Source organism: Monodelphis domestica, chromosome 8 (assembly GCF_027887165.1).
Source record: "Monodelphis domestica isolate mMonDom1 chromosome 8, mMonDom1.pri, whole genome shotgun sequence".
NCBI lineage: Eukaryota > Metazoa > Chordata > Mammalia > Didelphimorphia > Didelphidae > Monodelphis > Monodelphis domestica.
Genome location: NC_077234.1, coordinates 160,504,078 through 160,528,884, shown reverse-complemented (window position 1 = coordinate 160,528,884; position 24,807 = coordinate 160,504,078). Strand labels below are relative to the sequence as shown.

At 36.4% G+C, this 24,807-nt stretch overlaps 1 protein-coding gene across 6 annotated transcripts in view; it reads left to right on the top strand.

Moving 5' to 3' along the window:
* Nucleotides 1–24,807, top strand: part of DZIP1 (DAZ interacting zinc finger protein 1) — a 108,087-nt gene that overhangs the window by 76,632 nt on the left and 6,648 nt on the right. For all 6 annotated transcript variants that reach the window (XM_056807520.1, XM_007501387.3, XM_016424967.2 and 3 more), the window contains 6 exons: nucleotides 14,334–14,485; nucleotides 15,877–16,075; nucleotides 16,344–16,470; nucleotides 16,826–16,876; nucleotides 18,362–18,552; nucleotides 22,425–22,558. In XM_056807520.1, the coding sequence (XP_056663498.1) occupies nucleotides 14,334–14,485; nucleotides 15,877–16,075; nucleotides 16,344–16,470; nucleotides 16,826–16,876; nucleotides 18,362–18,552; nucleotides 22,425–22,558 (854 nt within the window). The remainder of the gene's footprint in view (nucleotides 1–14,333; nucleotides 14,486–15,876; nucleotides 16,076–16,343; nucleotides 16,471–16,825; nucleotides 16,877–18,361; nucleotides 18,553–22,424; nucleotides 22,559–24,807) is intronic.

Below are 24,807 nucleotides of genomic sequence, written 5' to 3'. Positions count from 1 at the left end.
GAAACTATGTGTAGTCTGGGAAAAAATGTAAAATGAAATAAATAAACAAGAGGACAATGAAGGGAATGTGATTGACTCAGGACAACTCATCCCCATCAGTAGCTTCATCAAAATGGAAATGAAGGATAGCCCATTAGGAGCATGTCTTCATGACCACACTAGTCATTTCAGGAATGATTTTACAAAATGGTGCAACCAACAATCTATAAGCATACATTCATTTATCTCATTTAAACAACAGAAGTCACCTCTCCGGTAGGTGGGTTATCCCTTTGTTTCTCTTATTCCCCCTTCTCAGCTCTTTTTGGGGGATTTTATTGCCTTTTGCGGAATGAGGCTTATTTTCTTTGTCGTTGCTCTGCCAGTATATTTTTTAACCCTTCCCTTTTGTCTTAGAATTGATACTAATGATCAGTTCTAAGACATAAGAGCAATAAGGATGAGGCAATTGGGTTTAAGTGATTTGCCCAGGGTAACACATCTAGGAAGTATCTGAGGCCAGATTTGAACCAGACCCTCCAGTCTCCAGACCTGGTTCTCTATCCACTGAGCGGCATACCTGCCCCTGCTTTGCTAGTGTTGTATTTGACAGTGCATACATCCAGAAATAGCCATTTGGTCTTTGTTTAAAATTTTAAAGTTTTTAAATTTTCTGCAGTCATGTAAATCATTGGAGTCTTCTTAGGCTCTGAAAAAGCCAAGGCTAAGAATGACTGCTGCTCATTTCCCAAAGAATAGAAGGGAAAAAAAAGGAAAAAGATGAGAGATGAGACTTCACCTGTTAACACTCAGACAGGTTTGGTGCTGTCATTAGGCTTCCTGATGGCTTTTTATTATCATTTCTATCCCATTCCTTCACAGTAGAGGCAAGTAGGTGACTCACTAAGGTTAGATTGCTGAATCTAAAGGCGTGAAGAACTTGTTTCAATTCTAGCTGCAGACATTTACTAGCTGTGTGACCCTGGACAAGTCATCTAATCTCTGTCTGCCTCAGTTTCCTCATCTATAAAATAAGAATAAAAACAGCACCTACATCCTAGGATTGTTGTGAGAATAAAATGAGATAATATTGGTGAAATGCTTTGCAAATCTTTTAAGTGTTCTATAAATGCTAGTTATTATTGTGCCTCCAGAGTAAAAAAATTGATATTACAGATATGGGACATATAATATCTTTGCTTAGGCATCACTATCCCACAGTGCTTTAAAGATCGGAAATGTGCTTCACTTAATTTTGAGTCTCATAATAACAGTGTGAGTTAGATGCTCTTATAGTCCCCATTTTATAGATAAGGAAACTAAGCTGGGAAGGGTTAAGTGATTTGGACCACCAGTTCACAAATGACTGAGGCCAGATTCTAACCCCAGTCTTCCTCTGACTCCAAGTCCATCCCTCATTGTGCTATAGTATAGTTCCTTTCATAATAGTTTAAATTGAATGCTAATTCCATTAAATAAACAATTTAAACAAATATATTACTAATATTTAATAGAATTTCCTTTTCAGTGAACATTCTATTATCATATTGCAGGAATAATTTGCATGTTTTGTGTTCCTTTTATCTAAATATTTGCTTTGTAATTTCTGTTGGAACAAAAAGTAAAAATTTTCCCTTTAATGTATGATATCCTCAATAGTTTCAGTTTTTCCCCCCTAAAAAAATCTGTATCTATGAAGTTTGGCATTGGGACTTACTACTTTTGAATCCCAAATCACTCCAAGGCTGAATTCACTTCTAATGTTAATTACATATAAAGTGTTTTCCTTACTTTTCATTTGTCTTGTTATTTCCTCAATTTGGCTCAATTAATTTTTTAAGCCAGGGAAGAGTTAATGAATATTGTACATTTAACCTAACTTTAATCAACAAATTATCACCTCTACTTTAATTCATGTCTATTCTTTAAATAATTAATACACATTTAAATCTTTCAGTACTGGCAGACATCATGCTGGTAAGTTTTTAATAACTGACTAAAAAATCTACTCATAGTACTTTTAAATTCAATCTGCATCATTATTAATTTATCATTAATAATCATTAACATCATTAAGTGGTATCCATCACTTTCTTAAGTCTAGACAGTAGACAATAATAGATTAAACATTAAAATAAAAAAACAAAAAATAATAAATCAAACCCCCATTTTGTAGAGTTTGCCTATTTATAAGGAGTAAATGAATGTAAATTTAACAACTGGCTTTTACGAGCCAGTATGAGCTGGCTCCAGAACACCCTTGAATTGGGAAGCATGTCCTCATTCAGAGAGGGCACTTATGTATCCAAAAAAAAAATCCATGTAGTATCCAGAGGGAATAATACAGAAAAGAAGTAGAAAACCATGATCTATATCATGAAAAGACATAATATAGGACAATAGAGGAGGTCTGTGAAACTTTGAGTGGATCTAAAGTTGCCTAGAATTAAAATTTAAGAAGTTCTAGTCTAGAACATGCCAATCAATTTGCTGATTTAAGTTCCTGAGGTAGTTGCTAGTGCTAGTACAGTGCAGGGATATCTTTATATTAGCAGTTAAAGTGATTCGAGTGAAGGGGAGGGGGAGGGTCTGCAGATCTCTGACATGCACTTGCAGGGATTGTTTGATTAATTTGGGTGAGTGCATCTTATCCACTGTTTACTTTTTTTAAGTTTTATTTTTATTCACACTCATTTTTAAATTTTAAATTCCAAATTCTCTCCGTTCCTCCAGCCTTTCCCCTGCTTATTGAGAAAGCAAGCAAAACGATATCAATAATATAGATGAGGCCATATAAAACCTATTTCCACATCAGTCATGTTGCCAAAAAAGAAGGAAAAAGTGAAAACTGTAGGCTCAATCTGCCCTCAGCTGTCATCAGTTCTCTGTCTAGAGGTGGATGGCATTTTTATCATGAGCTCTTTGGAATTGTTATGGATCGTATTGAGCAGAGTAGCCAAGCCTTTCCCATGGACTTTCCCATGAAGACTTCTGTTCTGAAGAAATGGTTGTTGACTATCTCGGTGTAGTCAGAATATCAAAGTGTATCAACATTTTCAAGTAGAAGTGCTTCTGCCTTCATCATCTTTGGTCACTGACTATGGTTTTGTTTTTTGAGTCCATACGCCGATAGCATTTGTCTGTTTTGTTTCTAATGAGTGAGGTATCCTAGCTTTTTGTATTTTGTATTTTAGGTGCATACTCAGCTAAAATTTCCCTGTTTTCTCCTGAAGTAAGATGTGATCATTGAATATGAACTAGCTTTTACTAATTTAATTGCTGCGGGATTGTTGTTCTTCAAGCCAGGGGGAATCAGAAAACTCCTCATTTGGATAAGTTCTCCCATTTGTTTGATGAAATTGATTCTTGGCATAGGAATCATTCCTGTCTGTGACTTGTTGGTTTGAGCTATGGAAATGGTCCACCATTTTCTGAGGGCCACTCTCCCTTTTATTCTGCTTCTCTGTAATCTTCTTTTAAATATTAGCCATATTTGATTGATATCCAGGCACTGGGGTACAATCAAGACTTCCCTGTGAATTGAAAAAAAGACCTAATGCACTTATCTAGAATAATGATGCGGATAGCTATCCTAAATATAGCACTTTAAGGTTTGCAGAGTGCTTTAAATGTTATCACATTTGATGCTCATATGACAATCTTAAAAAGTAGGTCCATCATCCCCATTTTGTAGATGAACAATCCAAGGCTGAGAGTGGTTAAATGACTTGCCCAAGATTATACAACCCTTAAGTGTCCAAGGCAGAATTCAAGCTCAGATTTTTCTGACTTCAAGCCCAGTATTCCATTTCACATCCTATCTCCCTTTCCATGGGAGGTACCCACCTTTTGACAAGAGACCCTGCCCCATGGCAAAGATCCCTGGCTCAAAGGCCAACCCCATCAGGTTGGTTGGGGGACTCTTCAAACTGAGCAAGAATTGTCCTGTTGTCTGCTACTTAAATAGAATATCTAAAGCCCTTCTCTTTTGAAACCCTAAAAAATTCCATACAGGTTATTTAAAATAACTTAGGAAAGTCACTGATACCCATTGAGTCTTTAAATTATTTTAAAATGATTAATTTTAAAATTATTATTAATAATAATTAAATATATTTTAAAATAATGTTGTGAAAAGCATCTCCCATATGCTATCATCAGACTTCCAAGGGGAGCCACAGTGAGAGACAATCCTGGACTAGAACACTGACCCAGCTCAGTCACTGATCATATTCAGCATGACATTTGGGTGTGTGTCTATAGGATAATGGAAATCATTGCTTTTTTTCTTTCAGTTATTGTGAACTATCCTTGTGGGTGTTTAGGATGAACAAATATTACTATTTGTAAACATCAATAAGCATTTATTGTTTTCTATATGCCAGGTATTGTGTTAAAACTGACAAAACAGTCCTAGCTATCAAGGAGCTCATTCTCATGATGGGGAGACAACAAAGCAGCTATCTGTACTGAGGGTGAAAAATATTCTTAGATGGGAGACTCCAACAAGGTGTAGAAGGGAGGTGTGAGGATGGCCTCCCATTTATTTGCATGACTTTATTTGCTACTGAAACATTACATTAAAACAAAATAGAAAACCTCCCCTCTGGAAGTACTTGTGAACTGCGTTGAGTCCAACACGATGTAGTGTTTGAAGGGACCCAGTTTACACATTAGGAAACTGAGGTTCAGGGAGGTTTTGTGCCATGTCCATGATCACATAGCTTTTTATTAGAACCACTGGGACCATAGTTATTTTCTGACTCCTCATTCAGTGTTCTTTCAATTTTGATATTTTTCCGTCTACTTTTCTTAAAGTTTTTCTATACAACCATCAATTTAGAATGAGGAGTAGAGGAGTACTTAATACTTAAAACTTGATTAGAATCTTCCTACCAAATGCAGAAGTTTTTTGTGATGTGAAAGTAGTTGTCACGGCCCCTAACTGTGGTTGTGACTCAAGGTTCTGACTTGAACCCATTTCTCTTCTTCCTCTGTTCTTTTGCTTGGATGCTGATGATTTTCACATCTTATTTACCCAGCCCTAAACCTGTATCCTAACTTCCAGACTTCTGTTTCCAATTCTCTATTGGGCATCTTGTGCTGTATGTGTGGTAGACATCTTAAACTGAACATACCCAAAATATCCAAAATGAACTCATCATCTTTCCCTCCAAACTCTCACCTCTGACTCTTGAGGGCTCTTCCATTCTCCCAGACACCCTGTCCTGCAAAGAAGGTCTCATCCTCAATACCTCACTTTCTTTCTCACTCTCCATATCCAATCTGTTGCCAAGTTCTATCCATTTTACCTTCATATTATTTCTTATATAATCTTCCTTCTCCATTCTGATACTGTTATCACCCTAGCACAAACCCTTATTACATTATTTCTGGAATATTTCCGTAGTCCTGGAGTCTCCATAGCCGGGAGTCTCTCCCCACTCTAATCCATTCCCCTTTCAACTGTCAGATTGAACTTCCTAAAGCATAAGTCTGGCTGTATCACTGCCCCTATTCAATAAACTCTAGGAGTTCCTTGTTGTTTCCAAGATCAAATATAAAACCCTTGGTTTGGCTTTTAAAGTCTTCCATTTCTGGACCCATTCCTGTCTTTCTAGTCATCTTATACCTTATTGTTTCCTCTTTAATACAGTCACACTGACCTCCTAAGTTGTTCATTGCACAAAATACTTCATCTTCCAACCAGACATTTTCACTGGCTATCCCCCATACATGGAACCCTCTCTTTCCTCATCTCTGGCTCCTGCCTTTGGCTTTCTTCAAGTTCCATCTAAAATCTCAACTTCTACAAGAAGCCTTTCCCAATTCTCCATAAAGCTAGTGTCTTCCCTGTGTTGATTATCTTCAGTTTACCCTGCATAAATCTTGTATAGACTCAGTTTTTTTAAATGTTATCACCCTTGTCAGAACATTAGCTCCTTGAGAGCAAGGGCTATCTTTTCCTTTTTTTAAGAAAAAAATTGTACAGCAGATACCCACTTGCATTTGTCAAGGAATCCTTCCTTACAACAGTTCACAATGAATCCTATCTAGTAATAAAAACAAGTTTTATTTTAACATTAGCTGCTTTTCATGGGTGTTGCCCTCAAGGTTTCCATCCTCCTAGAGTTCATTAAAAGTGTGGTGGAAATGACTGAGGAAGCAAAGGTTCAAGATTCCAAAGTTATTGATTTATTAAGCAGTGCATGCCAATTGCATAACAAATCAGGACCAGTTGTCTTCCTCAGCTTTGGCACCAGGCTCCAAATATACTGGGGGGTGGGGGGGTGGGCAGACTTTTATACATCAAAAATAATCAAATAAGACCAATTAATTAAAAGAAAGTAATTAACCAGGGAACACACTTATGTAATATGGTTTCTAATTGGAGGAAAGTTTAGGGAGGTAGTTGGGAGGTAGAGAGTGAACAGGTACAGTTCCCTGAAATCAGAAAGAGGTGTCCCATTACCCTCCCCCCCCCATCTCTCACTTATTTGATCTAAGGAACATGGAAAATATAACTGATTGACCAGTACAGGAACATTTTTTTTTTGAGATCAGACATATGGTTGCTTGACATATTTAATTGTAAGAAAACTCCTTGCATCGGTCTTTAGATCTGACTGGTTTTCTGGTCAACATCATTTTAGGTCCTTAGTTAAGGGTCACTAAGCAGCAGGAGAGGTGGTCCAGGTTCCCAGCCAAGCAGGGCTAAGTTTAAACAGTAAAGTTTTCTCACAGTTCCCAAAACTGAATAGTTTTCTCACAAAACAGAAACTGGACTAGATTCATAATTGAATAGAAGGCAGAATGAGCTAGAGCTGTAATGCAGGGATTAATGGGAAGGTGTGGTCAAGTGTTAAGGAACCTAGCTTTACCATCTTTGGCTTAAGTTTTGGAACCCTCTGTATCTCCCCAGTAGCCACAGGGATTTTCACAGATCCATCTATGCTGCTGTAGTCTGGGGATGATTTGAGAACAGACTTTGTTGCCCCAGTATCAAATAAAGTCTTGTAGTTTTGTTCCCCAACTTTTATCCACATGTAAGGTTCTTGATTGTCATTGCTTTGCAAGACAGGTACCATTGCATTCAATGATTCTGTGTTTTCCATGCTTTGAACTAAATCTTCCCCAATGATTTCTTGTTCTGGACCATGACTTCAGTTTCTAAACATGTTTCCCCTTCTGTTGGATGTTGCCTCTCTACCCCGTTTTGTGAAGCTATTTTGATTTGGTTTCCATTTGTACAGCATGATGTTGCATTAGGTGATGAAAGTGTTGACGTGCACTCTTTTGCATTCCTGTTTGTGTCCCTTATTGAATTACTTATGTGCAAATTGTCCAGTGTTGGGCTTTTCTGGCTTTCTGTTGCAGAGTGTGACAAAATTGCTTCTTGTTTTTGAATAAGCTCAGTGTTACAGTTTTCTAGGCAAGGTACAGTTGTTTGATCTTGTTTCTTTCCTCCCGCATCCATCTCCCTGGAGTTTAAGGAAAGTACTGGTTCCTGCTGTACTAGTGGGGAAGTCAAGAAGGAACCAGAGTTTGGGCAGATACTTGAGAGAGAGGGAACAGATAAAAGGTAGCACCAAATTTCCTTTCCCTCCATAGCCAGGTCTGACTAGAGCTGAAGGGTAAGTGGAAATCCCCTTCATTCTCTTTCTTCTTTAGTTGATATATTTGTAATCCCCCTTCTAATACATTTAAGATAGTTGAGTCTTCAGTAAAGCAAAAATAACTATTTACTGGGTAAAAGGGTTAAAATATAAATGAGGTTAGAGGAAACAGGAAGTCCCTGACTATTTCCCTCCTATAGCTAGTTTCAGGGGGTTTGAAGCACAAGTCTGGGACTATTCCCAGACTATGTTAATGTCTTTGTGGCCTCAAGATGTTGGTACTTCTTATCTCAGAGATATAATTTGGATGAATCTTTTGCAGGACAGGTTATTGCCTTCCCCAAAGGGAAAAATCTCTATCTTACTAATATAACAGATGAATGCTCTGGATCTTTTACTGTTCAGTAAGGCTTTTGTAGATATAACTTTGTCTGCTTCATAAGGATTTTGTTCCTTCCCTCTTCAAGCCAAGGAGAGAAGAACTTAAGCAGTCCCAACTGCTCCTCCTTTAACTTAGCTGGAATGTTCCATTCCTATCCCCCATGGCAGCAGAGTTCCATCTCATCTTTTTTCTGAGATAGCTTTGCAAAATTCAGTCTTTTTATTCATTTTGGCATTTCCCTCTTCCACGATGGGAAGGCATGCATTTCTGATTTGAAGTTTGGACATTGCCCTCCCCTTCCCAGTTCATTCTCCCAGTGATCTCTTGTGGTGTTTTGAGACCCCTGTTTGATTCTGTGTTGTTACTTGAGGGCTGTAGATCAACTATGTTGGGAAAAAAGTTTTTTGCATTTGGATCTAAATTGGACTTTTGTTCACAATCTCTTGGTTTCCCATGTACAGAAACTTGCCCTAGCTCTTCAGAATGTGAGGGTATACATTCTTGCATGCTAGGATCTGGAACACTGGACTTTTCTTGGGCTATCTCTTGCTTTCTGTCTATTTACTTCTCTTTGAGGTTTGTAGAATCAGTAAAAGGTTTTGTTTTGTTAATTTTTCTGTTGTGATGCTGGATGTGACTTGAGGACTTGTGAGGAACCCTTTTTGCTGCTTGTTTCCAACCCATATTTGCATGTCAGAAAATTCTCTAAGTATCTTTTGATTTGTTCCTAGTTCATTTCATTAATCTCTTGTGTGCCTCTTTCAAAGATTTTATCTTTCATGTCTGATATCTTTTTGCAACTCTTCTCTCTTCCTTTTTTCTTTCCCACTGTTTTAAGTTTCTATTTTTGATCTCTGCCTCCACAGATTCGATTTCCTCCACTAAGAATTATTTCAGCATCTTATGTGCAGTAGCCCCTGAATTACACCCCTGTGCCATTTTTGAACTAGGCATGGCCTTCTTCTTGCTTCATAAGCTATGCTGTGCATTTCCTTTTGCAACTACTGTTGCATACCTCAGATTAGTGCTATTATTGATTAGTTTCTACATTGTTTTCAAATCTGGGGTATTTTGATTTCTAAGCTCACAATGGTCACAGCATTTTGGTTTGTAAGAATTGTAGTAACTGTTTTCCCTGTAATTATTTCTATTTTGATTTTGATTGTAATTGTAATTGTAATGTGATCTCCTGTTATTTCCTTGCTCATACTGTGACTTCAGGGAACAGAATCTGACTATATGATTGATTTTGTTGCATAAAAAGCATTTTCTTGCAACCCCTTGACCTCTTTGCTAGTATTGAGGTCTTGTTTGTGAGAAAGTTCTTACTGTTGTCAAATTTGTAACTTCTATCTCTTTTTGTTTTAATGATTTCTTAGTCTCCTCTAATTTTTGCTTTAGATCCCTGATCTGGTCATCCTTCTCCCTCTGCTGTTCTGAATTTGTTTCATGCAAGTAGGTTGCAGAATCTCTCCGTTCTTGCAACAAGAGAGATTTAAATGTGGGGCAGAAACCCTTAAAGAAAGTTCTAAGTGTGTTATTGCATCCTCTTAAAATTGTCTCTTCACATGTGGTATTGCTTGTTCATTGTCTTGGGGGTATCCTAAAATGGACTCCATGTTCTCCAGGAGCCTGTCTAAATAGATGGAAGGGTGCTCTTTGGGATCTGGTCTGATTCACTCAAATTTGCCCCATGCATTTGGGTGAACACAGAATGACTGAATTGCCTCTAGCAGATCTTCTCTAGCTTTTTTGAGGTAAGTTAAGTTCTGAGTCTAGAAAATTGGATATCACTTTGGTATTCTGGACATCTGGTAAAATTTGTATCGTCTCTCGTCTTTCCAAGGGATTGGGCTTGCTCTTGGGTAGTAAATAATCCTTGCAATAAAAGTTCAGTAACCTCAAAATTTGGCTCAAACAGCCTAAAGGCCTGTTTCAGCTCCTTCAGACATTTGAAGGGTTCGGTGCAGAAATGGGGCATTTGTTTATGATGTGCCTCCAAGTCCTGGGCTGAAAATGGCTTGTGAACTTTCATATGAATGATGCCTAAATCTTGTTTTATTTTTGCAAAATCCTGCAGAGGTATGATATTTTGTGCCCCTACAGCCCCCTCTCTTTGTGTGGATTCTGTGTTGGCTTGCTTGTCTACCATTGCTTTCTCTGTGCAGAGCCCCACAGTCAAAGCCGTTGATGCAACTTCCCCATTGTCATTGTCTTTGCCAGTATCTGTGTTTGTCATAGTGTCCTTTCCCATCCTCAACTTGTCTGTCTTGGTAAATTTCTGTCAGGGAGGCCATTTGAGAAAGCACTCTCTCTAGTTTATTGTCAGTGTTGTTGTCATCCTTGCCCATGATCACTCTAAGTCCCCTTTTTACAGTGTTGTAGACTTGCCATGCCATCATTACAGACCCATAAATGGCAGGAAACATTGGTCACAAGGTTGTTATCTCAAATGTTATTTGCTCCCAGTACTTAGTCATGTTCATTACTGTCCCTGTAACATCATAAAGTGATGTTAGTTATCCCAAAAAATGAATAGGAATGGTGTGCCATTATCAGTAGCACTAGGCTGGTCCACGGTATCTTTTGGTACATTTTGTATATCACTGTACCCCACCTTCACCCCTTTTTCTTGTACAAGGCTCCACACAGTAAAAAAGTTGTTCATTTGAATCTGCCCTCTTAGCACTTCCCTACTATGAGTACTGTTCACAGGATTCTATGTAACGAGATGGCTACCCTTCCCCCCAGTCACTCCCAATTGCCAGTATCTGTCAATGGTGGATTCTTGTTCTCTAACTGGGGTGTCACTTGTAATGCAGGGATTAGGAGAAGGAATAGTGATGATGGAGGGAAAGAGGGAATGGGGTTGAGAGAGTAAAGAGATCCTTCTTCTCCTCCATTCCTTCTGAGGGGAGATAGCTAAATCCTGTCTCCTTGAAAGAGAAGTATGTCTCCCCAGAGAATGTTTTCTGGGAGATGGAGAATAGGAGACTAAAGAGGGAAGCCTTAGTGAGATGGCCAGATGTCCCCACTCTGAGGAGCCTTGATAGGCAAGATGATTTCTTATGCCTCTGCTTCCCCCAGAGATAACAACTGTCAATCCCTTTCCAGATCTTGGGACTACTCAACTACCAAGAAGAGATGTCAGCTCCTTGGGCCAGGCAATTTTGGATCACAGGAATCTCCCTTTTGGGAAGGGGTGTGACCCCAAATCTTCAATCCCCTTAAGTATGTTGGTTAGAGACTGGTCCAGATCTAAATCTTAAATATCAGGTGATTTATTGGGGTTCAAGCAGGGAAGAGTTGTCAAGAGTATCAAGTAGGAAAGTCAGTAAACAGAGAAGCACTACAGTTACCCTCTCTAGCAGATTGGCTCTCCAAAGTCTAGGAGTTCAAGGCTTCTCAGCCTTGATCTCTCTTTCTTGCCAACTGCCTGTTAATCCCTACTCTTAAACTAACTAAAACTTGAATATAGGAGTCCAGGGACAGGTAAGGGAGAGAGAGAGACAGAGAGAGAAATCATTGGAAAGCATCTGTGGATGGCTCTCTTCAAAAAGTCCTAATCCACAGCCCCACTGAGGACTTTAGACTGTTGTCAGAAGAGTTTGGTTGGAAGTATTCAGGGGTTCAGAAAGGACAGTAGATCTCCAAAGGAATAGGTTTCTCCTTAGTTTCTGGGGATCCACCTCTCTCCTCTCCTTCCCCCAAGCCAGAAGTGAGTTGTCAGTTGGGTCTCCAAGCCTCTGTTCCTTCCTTAGAACTCTCAGTTTTTTTCTTTCCCTTCCCCCACTCTTCTTTCAGCAGATCTCTCCAAGAGATGATCTCTTGTCCATGTAAAGTCTCTCTTCTCTTATCTTACAGATCCCAACACTGAGTGAGACACAAGATGGATTCAGTGAGGTTCACTTAATTCCCACAATTAACCACTTGCTGTCCTAAGCCTCAATCCTTCAGATGTAAACATTTAAAAGATCAATGATACTTAGCAAGTTTTTTTTTTAATTTTGCTTTAGTGACCCACAGCAGCAGCAACAAAAAGTTTGTTTCTGATAGAAATATATCTTTACATATACTTATATATATATATGTAAATATATCTTTATATATTTGGTCAGTTGGGTATTCTGCATATTGTTTACTTACTCCATTTTCTTGATCATTTTTGGAGTTCTTTTAATTTTTTTATGACTTTCTTACTGTGAACAAAGTATGTGGAAAACATAAAGCAAAACAACTAACCAAGGTTTAAATTAAGCTTATGAGGCCAAAACAGGTATCATATTCTAGACTCTTTCATTCTGTGCATTAATATTAGCAATAGACAAGTGAGCAGTTCTTTTGTCAGGAAGCTTGGTCAAGTATCCAACACTTGGGAATTTGTAGTCAAATTGTTTCCATCCTATCCTATCTTGAGCCTATTCTTAGATCCCCATGACTCTGGGTACCAAAAAGCAAGACAAAAGCTAGAATCTGAGAAAATTTCAGGTTACAGTGTATTCTCTTTTAACTTGATGCCCATAATAAATAGCCTAAAAATAGCTTTGGATGCATCAGAGGGAGCTCTGTTTTTATGAATTCTCGGGCACCTTAGACATCACCATTGACTTTTAACCCCTGGAGAAGACTGGCTGCCAGTAGTGGAATGAATCACTGCAAGTGAAATTGGCTGTGATTGCAATTAAATTCACTAGCTGTTTAGGTCTCATAAACAAAAAGGAAAACTGATGAAAGCCCCTACAATAAGAGCCCCTCTTTTTTGTGTCTGCTTAATATCTAGATGTCTAAATACTCTTCTATTGTAGATTTTTTTCTTTAAAGAGCTAGATTTGTTGCACTTCAGTTTTAAGTGAAATTGTTCATGAATAAAGACAGAAAATTTTTAATATTTTAATTGATAGTGTTTAGACTGAGTTTTATATGGTCGTTTAGGAATTTTTAGAAATCATAAAAGTAGTAAAACCAATAAAGAAGCATCTGCTCAAAGGTGCTTAGGATGCTAAGGTAAGCAGAGGACCAACGAATTGAGAAGAATCCTACCACCCATTTAGGAAGCCATCTCTTCCATCAAGGCTCCTTCTGGGTCCCTTTTTCTTCCTGAAGCCCTTACTTGGTCTTTCTTCATGCAAAAGTGATCTTTCATTTTTATAAATATTCTTTCCTTCCTATTAAGTTAAAAAAAACAGTAAAAAAAAACCTCAAACAACTTTATATACCTAGTGCCTATCACAGTGACCTGTTCTAAATGTTTGTTTAATAGCATTGATCAAAGTCACAGAAGTAGTTAGGAGCAGAGCTGGTTTCAGAGGTCACAACAGATATCCTACAAAAGACTTTGATTCAAAAAAGCTTTTTATTGGCATTGAGCTAGGACTGGTAGTAGAGGTAGTAGACAGAGGGGGGGGGGGAAGGAAGCCAAAGAACAGTTAAAATGAGGTGGGTCTTTTGGGTTTCTTCTTAGTTGTTGACTATGGCATGACCAGAACTTGAAACAAAACAAAACAAAACAAAACAAAACAAAAAACACCAAACATTCCATTTTTTTCAAAACTCTGAAGATTTTTTGGGGGAGTATTATTTTAGTATTTTAACATTTACTTAATCTTAAAATACATTTTCTTGCCATTTTGTAAATTTTAATGCAATTTATAAAATTTAAAATATAATTAAAATTATAAAATAACATTTAGCAAAAATTTTAAATAATTTTTATAGCATTTATTTAAAAACTTTTACTGTTGAAAAGGAATTGCATGTTAAAAACATAATATGACATGAAATGGATCATAGGATCATAAAGTTAGAACTACAATTTGGGAAATGGCTAATTAGAACTGGAAGGAATGTTGGAGATCATCTTGACCAGTTTTCTTATTTTACCTCTAAGGAAACTGCAGTGTAGAATGGCTAACTGTATTATCTAACAGCACATAGCTAATTCTGGATTTGAACCTGGAACCTGGAAGTCCAATGGGCTTATTACTGTAGTCTGCAGTGTTTAGTCAATGGAAGTATTTTCCATAAGGAAAGAATAAAAGTCAAATACACTTTTCTATTGCTTCAACAAATATACTATATATCTATATGCAAATATTTGTGTATATACATATATGTAGTATCATGCATTTTGTTATTATTTGAATGAGAAATCATATAGTGATTCTTATGAAATATTTGTCAAGTTACAATTTTTGAGACTAATATAGTTTTCAAAGTTTTGGAGAATAATAAGCAGTATTTCTTATGAAAAAAGTTAACATCCTTGCTTCCTTAAAACTAAAAAATTCATTTGTTTTGATCTTAAGAAGTTGCATAATAATTTCACTTTCAGAATGTAATTTTATCTCTTATTTCAGGAACAAAAGAAAAGGAGAGTGAGAAGAAACTAACTAATAACAAACTGCACTTGATAAAAGCTTTGAAGAGCCATCCTTCTCTCACTAAAGAGTTAAGAACAGTCTTAGAACAGACATTGGTGGAGAAACTGGAAACCCTGGGAATTAGCGCAGTAAGCTTAAATTATTTTGGGGTCTTCTGTTGACTTCACTCCCCACCCCTCCATTGAAACAAAAAGCAGAAGCTTCTTTCTAGAAAGCATAGGCTAATTAGTCATGTCCACTACTGGGAACAAATCATTTAATTGACATCTCAATGTCATTATGGCCTAATTATTGTAAATAATATTGGTATCACCTAGCCCGCCCTGCCATAGAAACCAAATGCATTTTCTTTTTTTTTAAAGGAACTCTAGTCTTCAATGCCCAGTGAACATAGTTTTTAAGTTTCAAAATTACAATTTAAAGTAACAATTAATGCAAATCTGTTGTGATAAAAGATGTTTAGCTATCAAGTAATTATTACTCCTTACATATGAATAATTATTACTCTTTACATATGAATAATTATTACTCCTTACATATGAAAAAAACAAATGAGATTGGAATTTAGTATTCCAAAAATCGAAGGAAACTGTGATGCTGCTGAGAATAACATATATTTACTAATTGCTTATTTTGTTACCCAGAACTGTGCTAGCAGCTGGAGATATAGAGGCAGAAAGGAAACATATCAATGCCCTGAGGACTACAATGGGAAATTATTCCTAAATATTCAAAATAAATTGTATGGTTCCTCTTCCAAATACATTTTAAGATGTTTTAGGCTCCAATATGGTGGTCTCCTGAAATACTTGGAGAAGGAACATTTTGAACATCTAGAAAGAAAATCTATTCATCCAGAGAAATAATATTCTCAATAAAGTTTTTTTCTCAAGTCATAGATATGGTTTACAATCTAGTTTCTTGAGTTAATCCTACATTCTTTTGCCCGTATTTCCAAATGTCTTAAGAACCATATTAAAATCTCAGTTGAGAAATGCCATGATATCAAATTTTTATTATCTTCACAGCAGATCTCTACTGCTGAACATAGGGATAGGGTCTGGACCTGTTATTTCATTGGTACTCCTAGATGAAGAAACTGCAAATTCTTTGAATTGTCTAGTTCACAGAGAGTTGACATGGATGCTTTTCAAAGATCAAATACCACAGTATTGTATTCACATCAAATCTTTTTTGTCTCCTTTTGGTCATTGGGTGAAGCCTATGAGTCCTCTAGGAATAATGTTTTTAAGTGCATAAAATAGGTTTAAAAGGAAACAAGATATCTTGAAATATAGTTATCAGAATATTTTAAAATTAAATTCATGGACCTCAGGTTAAGAACTTTGTTGGGCAAATAATTGATCACTATTTTTATGATATCCTCATCTGAGAGTTCCCAATCGCTAATGAAATCACAGGTCCAGTGCCTCTCCTGGTTCCTTACAAAGCTAGGTGTAAACTATGAAGATATTGTGAAATTTCCTGGAATTAAGTCATTTGATCTCTCCTCCTGTAGGGTGTACGTGGTATTCCCACTGAGCAGTTGAATCGAGTGCTATTTGCAATTGAAACTGCAAGGCAAGAGAAGGGAAAGCAAGTATCCAACATGCAAGAAATTAGAGACTTTCTGGAATATCAAGTCAGTTGCAAGATTGAGGAAAGAACACTAGCGAGTTCAAACAGACTTGGTGTCAATTCATCTTTAGTTATTTCAGGTAGGAAGATGGATATGCAATGTATATTTAATGTGTTAGTAATTATGATACTTAATTAAAAAGATATAACTATTAAATTATAGCATCCTTGAATCTGGGGTTGCTGTTTTTTAACTTCACTTCCCTCCCAAAAGTGATCTAAAATGAGTCCTAGATGACTTCAGCAGTAATGTAAACTACATTGTATCCATGTAATTTTAAAAAACAATTTGCAGTCAAACCCTATAAAGAAATTGCTATTTGAACAATATTGCTACTTCAATTCCAGATAAACCTAGCATGACCCTGTTGGAAATGTCATCTGGAGAGATTCCTAGAGTGACAAAATCATCTTCAAAAACTAAGCATCTAGTCAGACAAAAACCTGTTCCTGCTGAGCGGATACATATACCAAAGTGTGTATTTTTTTTTAAGATTTATAATTTTATTCTATTTTTAGCAATTAACTTATTTTAAAGGTGTAATTAAACATAAGCTTTGTTCAACTTGAAGGTTCTTTGACAAAACAAGTCAATGTGTGTATTTTTACTTCTTTCAAAAATCTTAACTTTATTAACATCTAGCTCAACTGATTATCTTATTGCTATTAACTAGAATTTTCTGTGAATGATAAGAGGGTTCACTGACATTCCATAATGCTGCTTCTAGTTGTAAGAAAATTAATGCCCCCAATGCTACAATAAGTTATAATGTTAAAATGTATTGTTCACTGGTGAATAGTCCTGGAATAATTTATATCATTTCTTTTAGAACCAAGAAAAATATTGTAGATCATTTTCCTAAAAAGACTTCAAGTATTTCGTAAGTTATATTTTTACTATTTATTTTCATTTTATTCCTTTTTTTAAAAAATGAGATACTGCTGCTTTTCTAAATCTTTCTTTTCATTACAAGTCAGGATCCTTATTTTTTATTTTATTTTATTTTTTTCAATGTGTAATATCTTATATATAGTTTTTAATGGTGTTTCTAGTAGCTTAAAACCAAAGATTTGGACTGTTATGGCACAAGTTTCACTTATATAAAGTTTTAGTCTTTTGGGCTACAAATAGTTAAAAATTATGTTACTTTGGTCCCTATTAGATGATCTTCTAAAATATGAAAAATTAAGATTTAAACCAATTAACTTTATCAGAATAATTCTAGCATGATTTATGCTTTGTTTTTGATGTGTAATACTTCACAATACTTCTTTATATAAATAGTAATTCTTTTTGAAAATCTGATTTATCCCAGATTGGGAATTAGGGAAGAAATTCTTAGATTTTCCAAGACTACCTTTTGCATATTTTTCAAATGACATCGCTACCTAGACTTTTCTGCAGGACTTTGCATTAGAAGGACTGTAGATGACATTTTGTCCCTAACATAGGAATTAGCTCTTCAGATCACCCCAACAAGTACACATGTAACTTCTGCCTGAACACCTCCAGTGAATGGGAGCTCACATTCTCATGAAGCAGAGTCCATCCCATTTTGGAACATCTCTAATTGTTAGGAAATTCTTATCTTGAGCCAAAAATCTGGCTCTTATGTAATGTTAACCCATTGGCTCTGGATAGGACTGGTGAAGGGAGAGAAGATATTATTCCAGATTTGTTCATACCACTTATGGGACTAGATAAACATGCCATTGCTTTTCTTCATTGTAAAATTGAGCACACAGACAGTAACTTGGGATTTAAGTAGATGATAAACTGAAATGAGCAGAACCAGGAGAACAATTTGCACAGTAACATCAACCCTGTAAAGTTAATCAACTGTGAAAGACTTAGTAACTCTGATATACAGTGACCTGCCCCAGTTCCAGAGAGCTCATGATAAAAATAAAATATGCCAGCCATCTTCAAATCTAGGGAACTGATGGATTCAGAGTATAAATTGAAGTACCACTTATTCTTCCTTTTTTCTTCTTTTTTTAATTTGGACGTGGCTAATGTGGAAATTTGTTTCACATGACTACACATATTTGCAAAGGAGTTTGTTTATTTTGTCTTCTCAATAGATGGGGAAAGGGAGAAAGGAGGGAGAGAATACAGATGTAAAAATAAAATTAAGTTGAGTTATTGGGGGAGAAAAAAAGAAATGTGCTCTACTCCCTTTGTCACTTATGTGTATCCTGAACCACATTGCTTTCTTATAGTCACTATCTAAAACAGCCAGAAGATTTGCTGTCTTGTATCTAAATCAATTGAAAAAGTAAGGATTTAAATATACGTATAGCAATTCATGTTAAAACTTGACACACTATGACTCCATGTTTTTCTATTGATTTGCAATACGTAGGACTCCTCCCTTTAGTTCTGAGGATGAATTAGATGATGGCATCCTGCAGTCCTTTGTGTCACCAGAATTACTTCATATACCGTCTGCAGAGAGCCTCCCCACTTTTGGAAATGATGCTGCCAAAAGTGACACTGATTGGACTGAAGGAAGTGAAATTGAAGACAACGAAGTCTCTCCAAAGCCTGTAGAAGGTTTTCTAGATTTTTTTTTCTTAAAACAAATGGTTTATTAAATATTATCAACAAGAATTCCAAAAAAGAAATCCAGTCACCATTAACTGAGATTCTTAAACCTATGTTCTATCAAGATTTATATTAAAGAAGTGGAAAGGCATTTTTGTAGTTTAACATAGAGACAAAAAAAATTTCTAAAATGAAAAAGCAAAAAAAGCTGTTTCTAGTAACTCTTAACTTCAACCCACCTCATACTTTGATGAAATATTTCCATACAATCTTTAGTGGTCTGTGGCAGATTCGAATTTTTAAAAGCAGGACTAATTGCTGTACACCTTTGGACTTGCAAGTTTGACAAATGGTCAAAAGTTACAGCCATAATACCCATCAGAGGGTCACCAGACTGTAGAGCAGCTCTCATTCATATCCCTGACCTTCTGAGTGGTTCCAAAACTCTTTCAGATTATCCTGGGTGTACTAGACAGTGATGAAAAGAATTCAGAGTTTTAGTATAGAGTTAAACTATTGCAGGAGATTTAGGAGCTTTACTGTTTTGGTTTTTCATAAACTCTTACCTTCTGTCTTAGAATCAATACATAGAACCAAAACATGAAAAAAAAATACAATTTTAATTCTGACCAGTGCAGCTACAGGCCCTCTTCTTTCCACTGTTCTACTAGCATTAAACATGCTGGTGTGACATCTTTTAGGGTAAAAAGAAATGACACAGAGAGATACATAACATTATGATACAAATGATAAATTATATTTATACAGTAAATAGTGTCAATAGATTCAAAAGTTTAATAAATCTTTCAATTGTAACAATTATAAAAAGTAAACAAGGTTTGTGTGTGATTCCTCTGGTGAAAAATAAACCATATAATATTTCCACTTTCAATACATAATATTGGTTCTAAGATAGAAGATCAATAAAGGCTAGGCAAGGAGGATTAAGTGGCATGCCCAGGGTCACACAGCTAGGAAGTGTGTGAAGCCAGATCTGAATCCAGGACCTCCCATCTCAGGCCCAAGTTCTCTATCCACTGAACCACCTCACTGTCCCTAGGAATTTTAGTTTTAAATTGGAGAGGATCACATAAGATCACTCAGTCCAGTATTCCCATTTTATAGAAGGGGAATCCAAAGGTGAAAAGGATAAAGTGACTTGCTCTGCATCTCACAGGTGGTGACAGAGTTGGAATTAAATCTCAGATTTTGGGATTCCCAACCCAATGCCCTTTTTAATATGCTGTTTTGAGGCTGGATTTGTCTCTAAGAACCTCTAAAGCTCTTCTATGGATATAGCCTGTCTTTTAACATCTAAGACCCTAACTGACAGGTTTGGCTACCCAAGGGAGAATTGATTTGTCTGCACAAGATCCCTCTCATTTGAATTATGTTGTTATCATATGCTTTAGTTCTCGGGTCCAGAAGGTTTATTGGCATTTATTCCAAGAATATTAATGAATTGCTTATGACCCTCTTCATTAATATGGACCAGCACCTCAATGGGAAAACAATGAAAGGTTATAGTAGACAAGAAAGGACTCTAAAATGCCACACCATTGATGTTCATTCCTTATTCATTCAGCAGATATGAATTAAGCCTTTAGTATGTAAAAGGAAATGCAGTAGGAATTTCAGGTATTGCAAAGGTGACTAGAACAGTCTCCTACCCTTAAGGAGCTTCCACTCAAACAGGGGAGATGTGCATAGTGTGTGTGTGTGTGTGTGTGTGTGTGTGTGTGTGTGTGTGTGTGTGTGTGTGTGTGTGCGCGTGCGTGCGTGTAGCACATTTAATGTTCTTATGGTTTTTAATATTGTGTGTATGTGTATGTGTGAGACAGTGTTGAATCTCAACTCCATCGCTACATGTGAGATGCTGAGCAAGTCACTCTTCAGTCTCACCTTTGGCTTCCCCTTCTGTAAAAAGAGGATATTGGAAACGAAGATCTGTAAAATAGGATATTGGACTAGAGGCACATGCACAGACACGCAGACTCACACAAAATGTTAAATGCCGTAAGAATGTTAGAAGTGCGACAAGAAAGGCATCGGCACAGTTGAATTGGAAAGGACATTTCTGGCAGAGGAAGGGATGTAGGAGAGGGGGAAAATCAAAGAAGATTTCTTAGAGTGGTAGCCTTAATGATTGGGAAGGATATTGATAAGTTTCTATAGGCAGGGAGAGCACACCAATCAGAGACACCATCAAGATCCTCAGCCCCATAATGGCGAGAGTCCTTACTTGATTAAATGTTTTTCTTTCCCCGTGCATCTAGTATGGTACTCGGCAACCAATAGGCATTTAATAAATATGTCTTGAATGAATACTGAATTAGTCCAGGTGTGGCCTGGGAAAATGCAAAGCATCTCAGGAGTACCTTGTAGTCCATAAAGTCTGTGCAAGTGATTAGAATCTATTGTACTACACTAGATATACTATGGCATATAGTATAAAAGAAATAATTCACCGTGAAATAATGGTTGAAGTCATGAAAGTTGTAAGATAATCAAAGGAAGAAATGTAGAGGGAAAATAAAACTGAAGAGGCCAAGGATGAAACCTTGAAGAATGCCTAAACTTAGGGAGTGGAAATTTTAAAAGTTGACCCCCCAAAAAGGGGCTAAAGAGAAAGACAAAGAAAGAAGATAGTGTCATCTTTTAGAAACTTCAAGGAGAATTTCAGGGAAGCAATAGTGTCAGCTACAAGAGAGAAATCAAATGGGCTAATACCATTGGATGTTACCATGAGAAGAATATTGGTAGCCTTTAAGAACATAATTTCTTTTTATGTATTTCTATTCTAATAATTTCTATTATGTAGAAAGTCAGATTTCAAGGGAGAAAGAGTAAAAGAAAAAGAATATATTTGACTTAAGAAGTTTGCCAGTGAAGCAAGAACTTAACTGGACATTAGGTTGGGGTATACTACATAGTAAAAAGACTATTTTAAGATAGGATAGAAGTGTATTTAGAGGCCATGGAAGTTAGAGAATTCAGAAGGTGTAATACAAAGGAGAAAACTGATGGAACAAGAACTTAGAGTAGGTAGGAGGAATGGGATTAAAAAGTCCAAGTTGAATGATTAGCCTTGGAAGGAAGGAAGGAAGAAAGGAAGGAAGGAAGGAAGGAAGGAAGGAAGGAAGGAAGGAAGGAAGGAAGGAAGGAAGGGAGGAAGGAAGGAAGGAAGGAAGGAAGGAAGGGAGGAAGGAAGGGAGGAAGGGAGGGAGGGAGGAAGGAAGGAAGGAAGGAAGGAAGGAAGGAAGGAAGGAAGGAAGGAAGGAAGGAAGGAAGGAAGGAAGGAAGGAAGAAAGGGACTTCTTTCTTAGAGAGAAGACTGATAGATGAACATATAGAAAAACTTTGAGGTGAAGAAGATCAAAGTTAGGGAAGTTAATGTCCTTGGGCCTTCATCTTCTCATAAAGTAATAAATAAGGCTGTCTGTTGATAACGAGGTATTTGGAAGTGTTGAAGAGAAAGAATAGGCATGGGTTTACACATTCTAACTTCTATAAATACAAATGTGCCCTTAGTCCAAAGCTTCAAACTTTAAAAAGCTTTAAAACTGTACAAAGACTTTGGAAGACACCCAATATTTTTTCACGTAAATTACATTTCTTTATTTAAAAATTATCAACCAGATTCATTTTGCAAACCACTTAAAAAAATAAAGCTCTTAATTGCAAGGCATATACTTAGTAGAAGATAGAAATGTTTTGTATTTCTTTTCATTAAAATATGCTTAACTGATTTCATTTTGATAATATTGATGAAATATAGGCTTTCTCAAAGCATCTTGGTCATAAGATTGTTATTATTATTTAACCAAAGACAGATAAAACGTGTTTGAAGACTTCAACTGACAAACTTTTATTGTATATAGGTACCTGCATTAAGTTGCTAACTGAAAAAGTTGAAAAGACGCCCTCAAATCACAAAAATGTGAATAATCCAGTTAGTGGAGTTAGTGTTGTTGAGGCATTTCCCAAAAAAGAAGAATTACAAGAAGAATTAAAGGTAGAGTCCCCCTCTTTTTTTATAAACTTTCCTTTAACAGTTTTTATTTCTTCCGGACCATAAAAATTGGAGTTGGAGATCTGCCCGTGTTGGGCTATTAGTCCCAACTGATTCTCACTGTTCAGCTACTGTTTTGCATTGGGGGGTGGAGAATTGCTTCAAGAGGCCCAGTAGAATGAATCTGATTTAAGGGTCTAAAGCTGAGCTCTTTTAACTACATTAGGCAGAAAGACAATTAAACTTTAAAAATCAGGTGTTCTCTTGGAGTTGTCTTTATGTTGTTCTTTGTTTCTGGGGAGAAAGCATTGAGCATGTTGTACCTTTGTGGACATAACTAATCAGTGTTTTGTGTGCTCCAATAATTTAATAAGGTTTAATCACTATCATTGTTTTGTTCATCAATTTTTATTTTATTTTTAATTAATATTTTATATTTTTGTTAATCAATTTTTATTATATTTTATTTTCATACCTTTCCTTCAATGAAGTAGTTTTATCCTAATAATAAGTTCACATTCAAAAATGCTCTACATATTCTCCCTCATTAAATTCTCTCAGTAGCCCTGGGAGGTTAGGAGCTCTTATTATCTTCATTTTACAGATGAGGAAACTGTGGTCAAAATTGGTTAAGGATAAGTGAAGAAACTAACCCTGAGACTTGTCCAAGGTCACACAGGTAGTAAGTGTCTGAAGCAATCAATTAATCATTAAGCACTTACTCTGGGCCAGGACTAATGCTGAGGGTTGGGGATACAAGGAAGATAGTCCCTGCCTTTCAGGAGCTTACAGTATTTGCAAATGGGCAGGATTTAAACCCAAGTCTTTCTGACTAGGAAGTGACTTGGATTCCCAACAGCTTTGCTAGTGGGATGTAAAATCTGGAAGATTCCATAAAACTGGAAAGGTTTTGAATATGGGCTTGGCAGTGGATTGTATGCCTGTGACCAGAGGACTGGTGTAGCTAGATTCAGAGAGGCTTATCACCAGGTAGACTACAGCAGATTTGCAAACCCATGGCCATGTTACTGCCAGTGGGGAGTATGGCCTGAGCCAGAAATATTCAACACAATTTTTAAAAATACAACAGAACATAGATAATTTTGCTATGTGACTTTCCAAGTCAGTATGTAGACAGGAATCCTGATGTACAGTTTAGTACACCTCCCCATTTCTATTTAAGTTTTATGCCACTGGAATACAATTTTTTTTGGTGATAACTCAGGTTTGTTATTAAATTGTTGGGGGGAGATGGTCTGCATCTATAGAAAGGATACCCATTCCCACAGCTAACCTAGATCCTTCAGATATTAAAATCTGTTAATGCTAAAACTTGAACCATCTTTCTAAGTGACTTTTCTTACTCAGCATTCTATTTTTCCTACAAAAGTTAAATAATTTATTTAATACAGTTAAATAGTATATCACTTTATTTTATTTATCAGAGAGTTCGAATTAAATTTTTCTTTTAGATTCAATTCAGGAACAGTTTTTTCCCTTTTCATATCTGATTACTATATTATTCTTTAATGATTAATTATCAAGCTTTAAATGTCTGGCATTGTAAAGAATATTGAGAGACTATATAATACAGGCATAACTGATTGCTCTCAATTTCACATCCTTCTATTTCATATATATTCTATATATTTTTCTTTTCATTAATAGCATATTGGTAAACAGTAGCCCTTTACATTAGAGAAGATATATTACACATGTCCATTGCACCTTCTCCATCTAAATTAATTTTCTCAGTTCCCAAACTGTCCAAAGAAAGGGTCCCCTCATCCCATTTTAGCCAATTTGAAAGTCCTCCCTGATTCACAACCTGCTTTGTTACTCCATCTCATCAGTCCCCCACATCCAAGTTCCCACATATCTAAACCAAAAGTCATTTATTTCTCTCCAAACATCTCTCCTACAGATCTCCTTTTCAGAATTCACCTGCTACTGTCATAATTCGCAGGCACTCATCATCACTCACCAGAACTATTGATTGCAGTAAACCTGTCTCAAATCTCCCCCCACTCCAATCCATCTTCCTCTTCACTGCCAAAATAATTTTCTTAAAGTGTAGAGCCAACCATATTACCCCCATGCCATCCAAGAGCTCCCTATTGCCTCCAAACTCAATATAAAGTTTGGCATTTAAAGTTCTTCACTTCTTTCTTTCTTTAACTTTCCCCCCTTATACTCCCTTCAAATGCTAAGGCCTGGCCATTCTGACCTATGTATTATTCTTTCCTGAGACA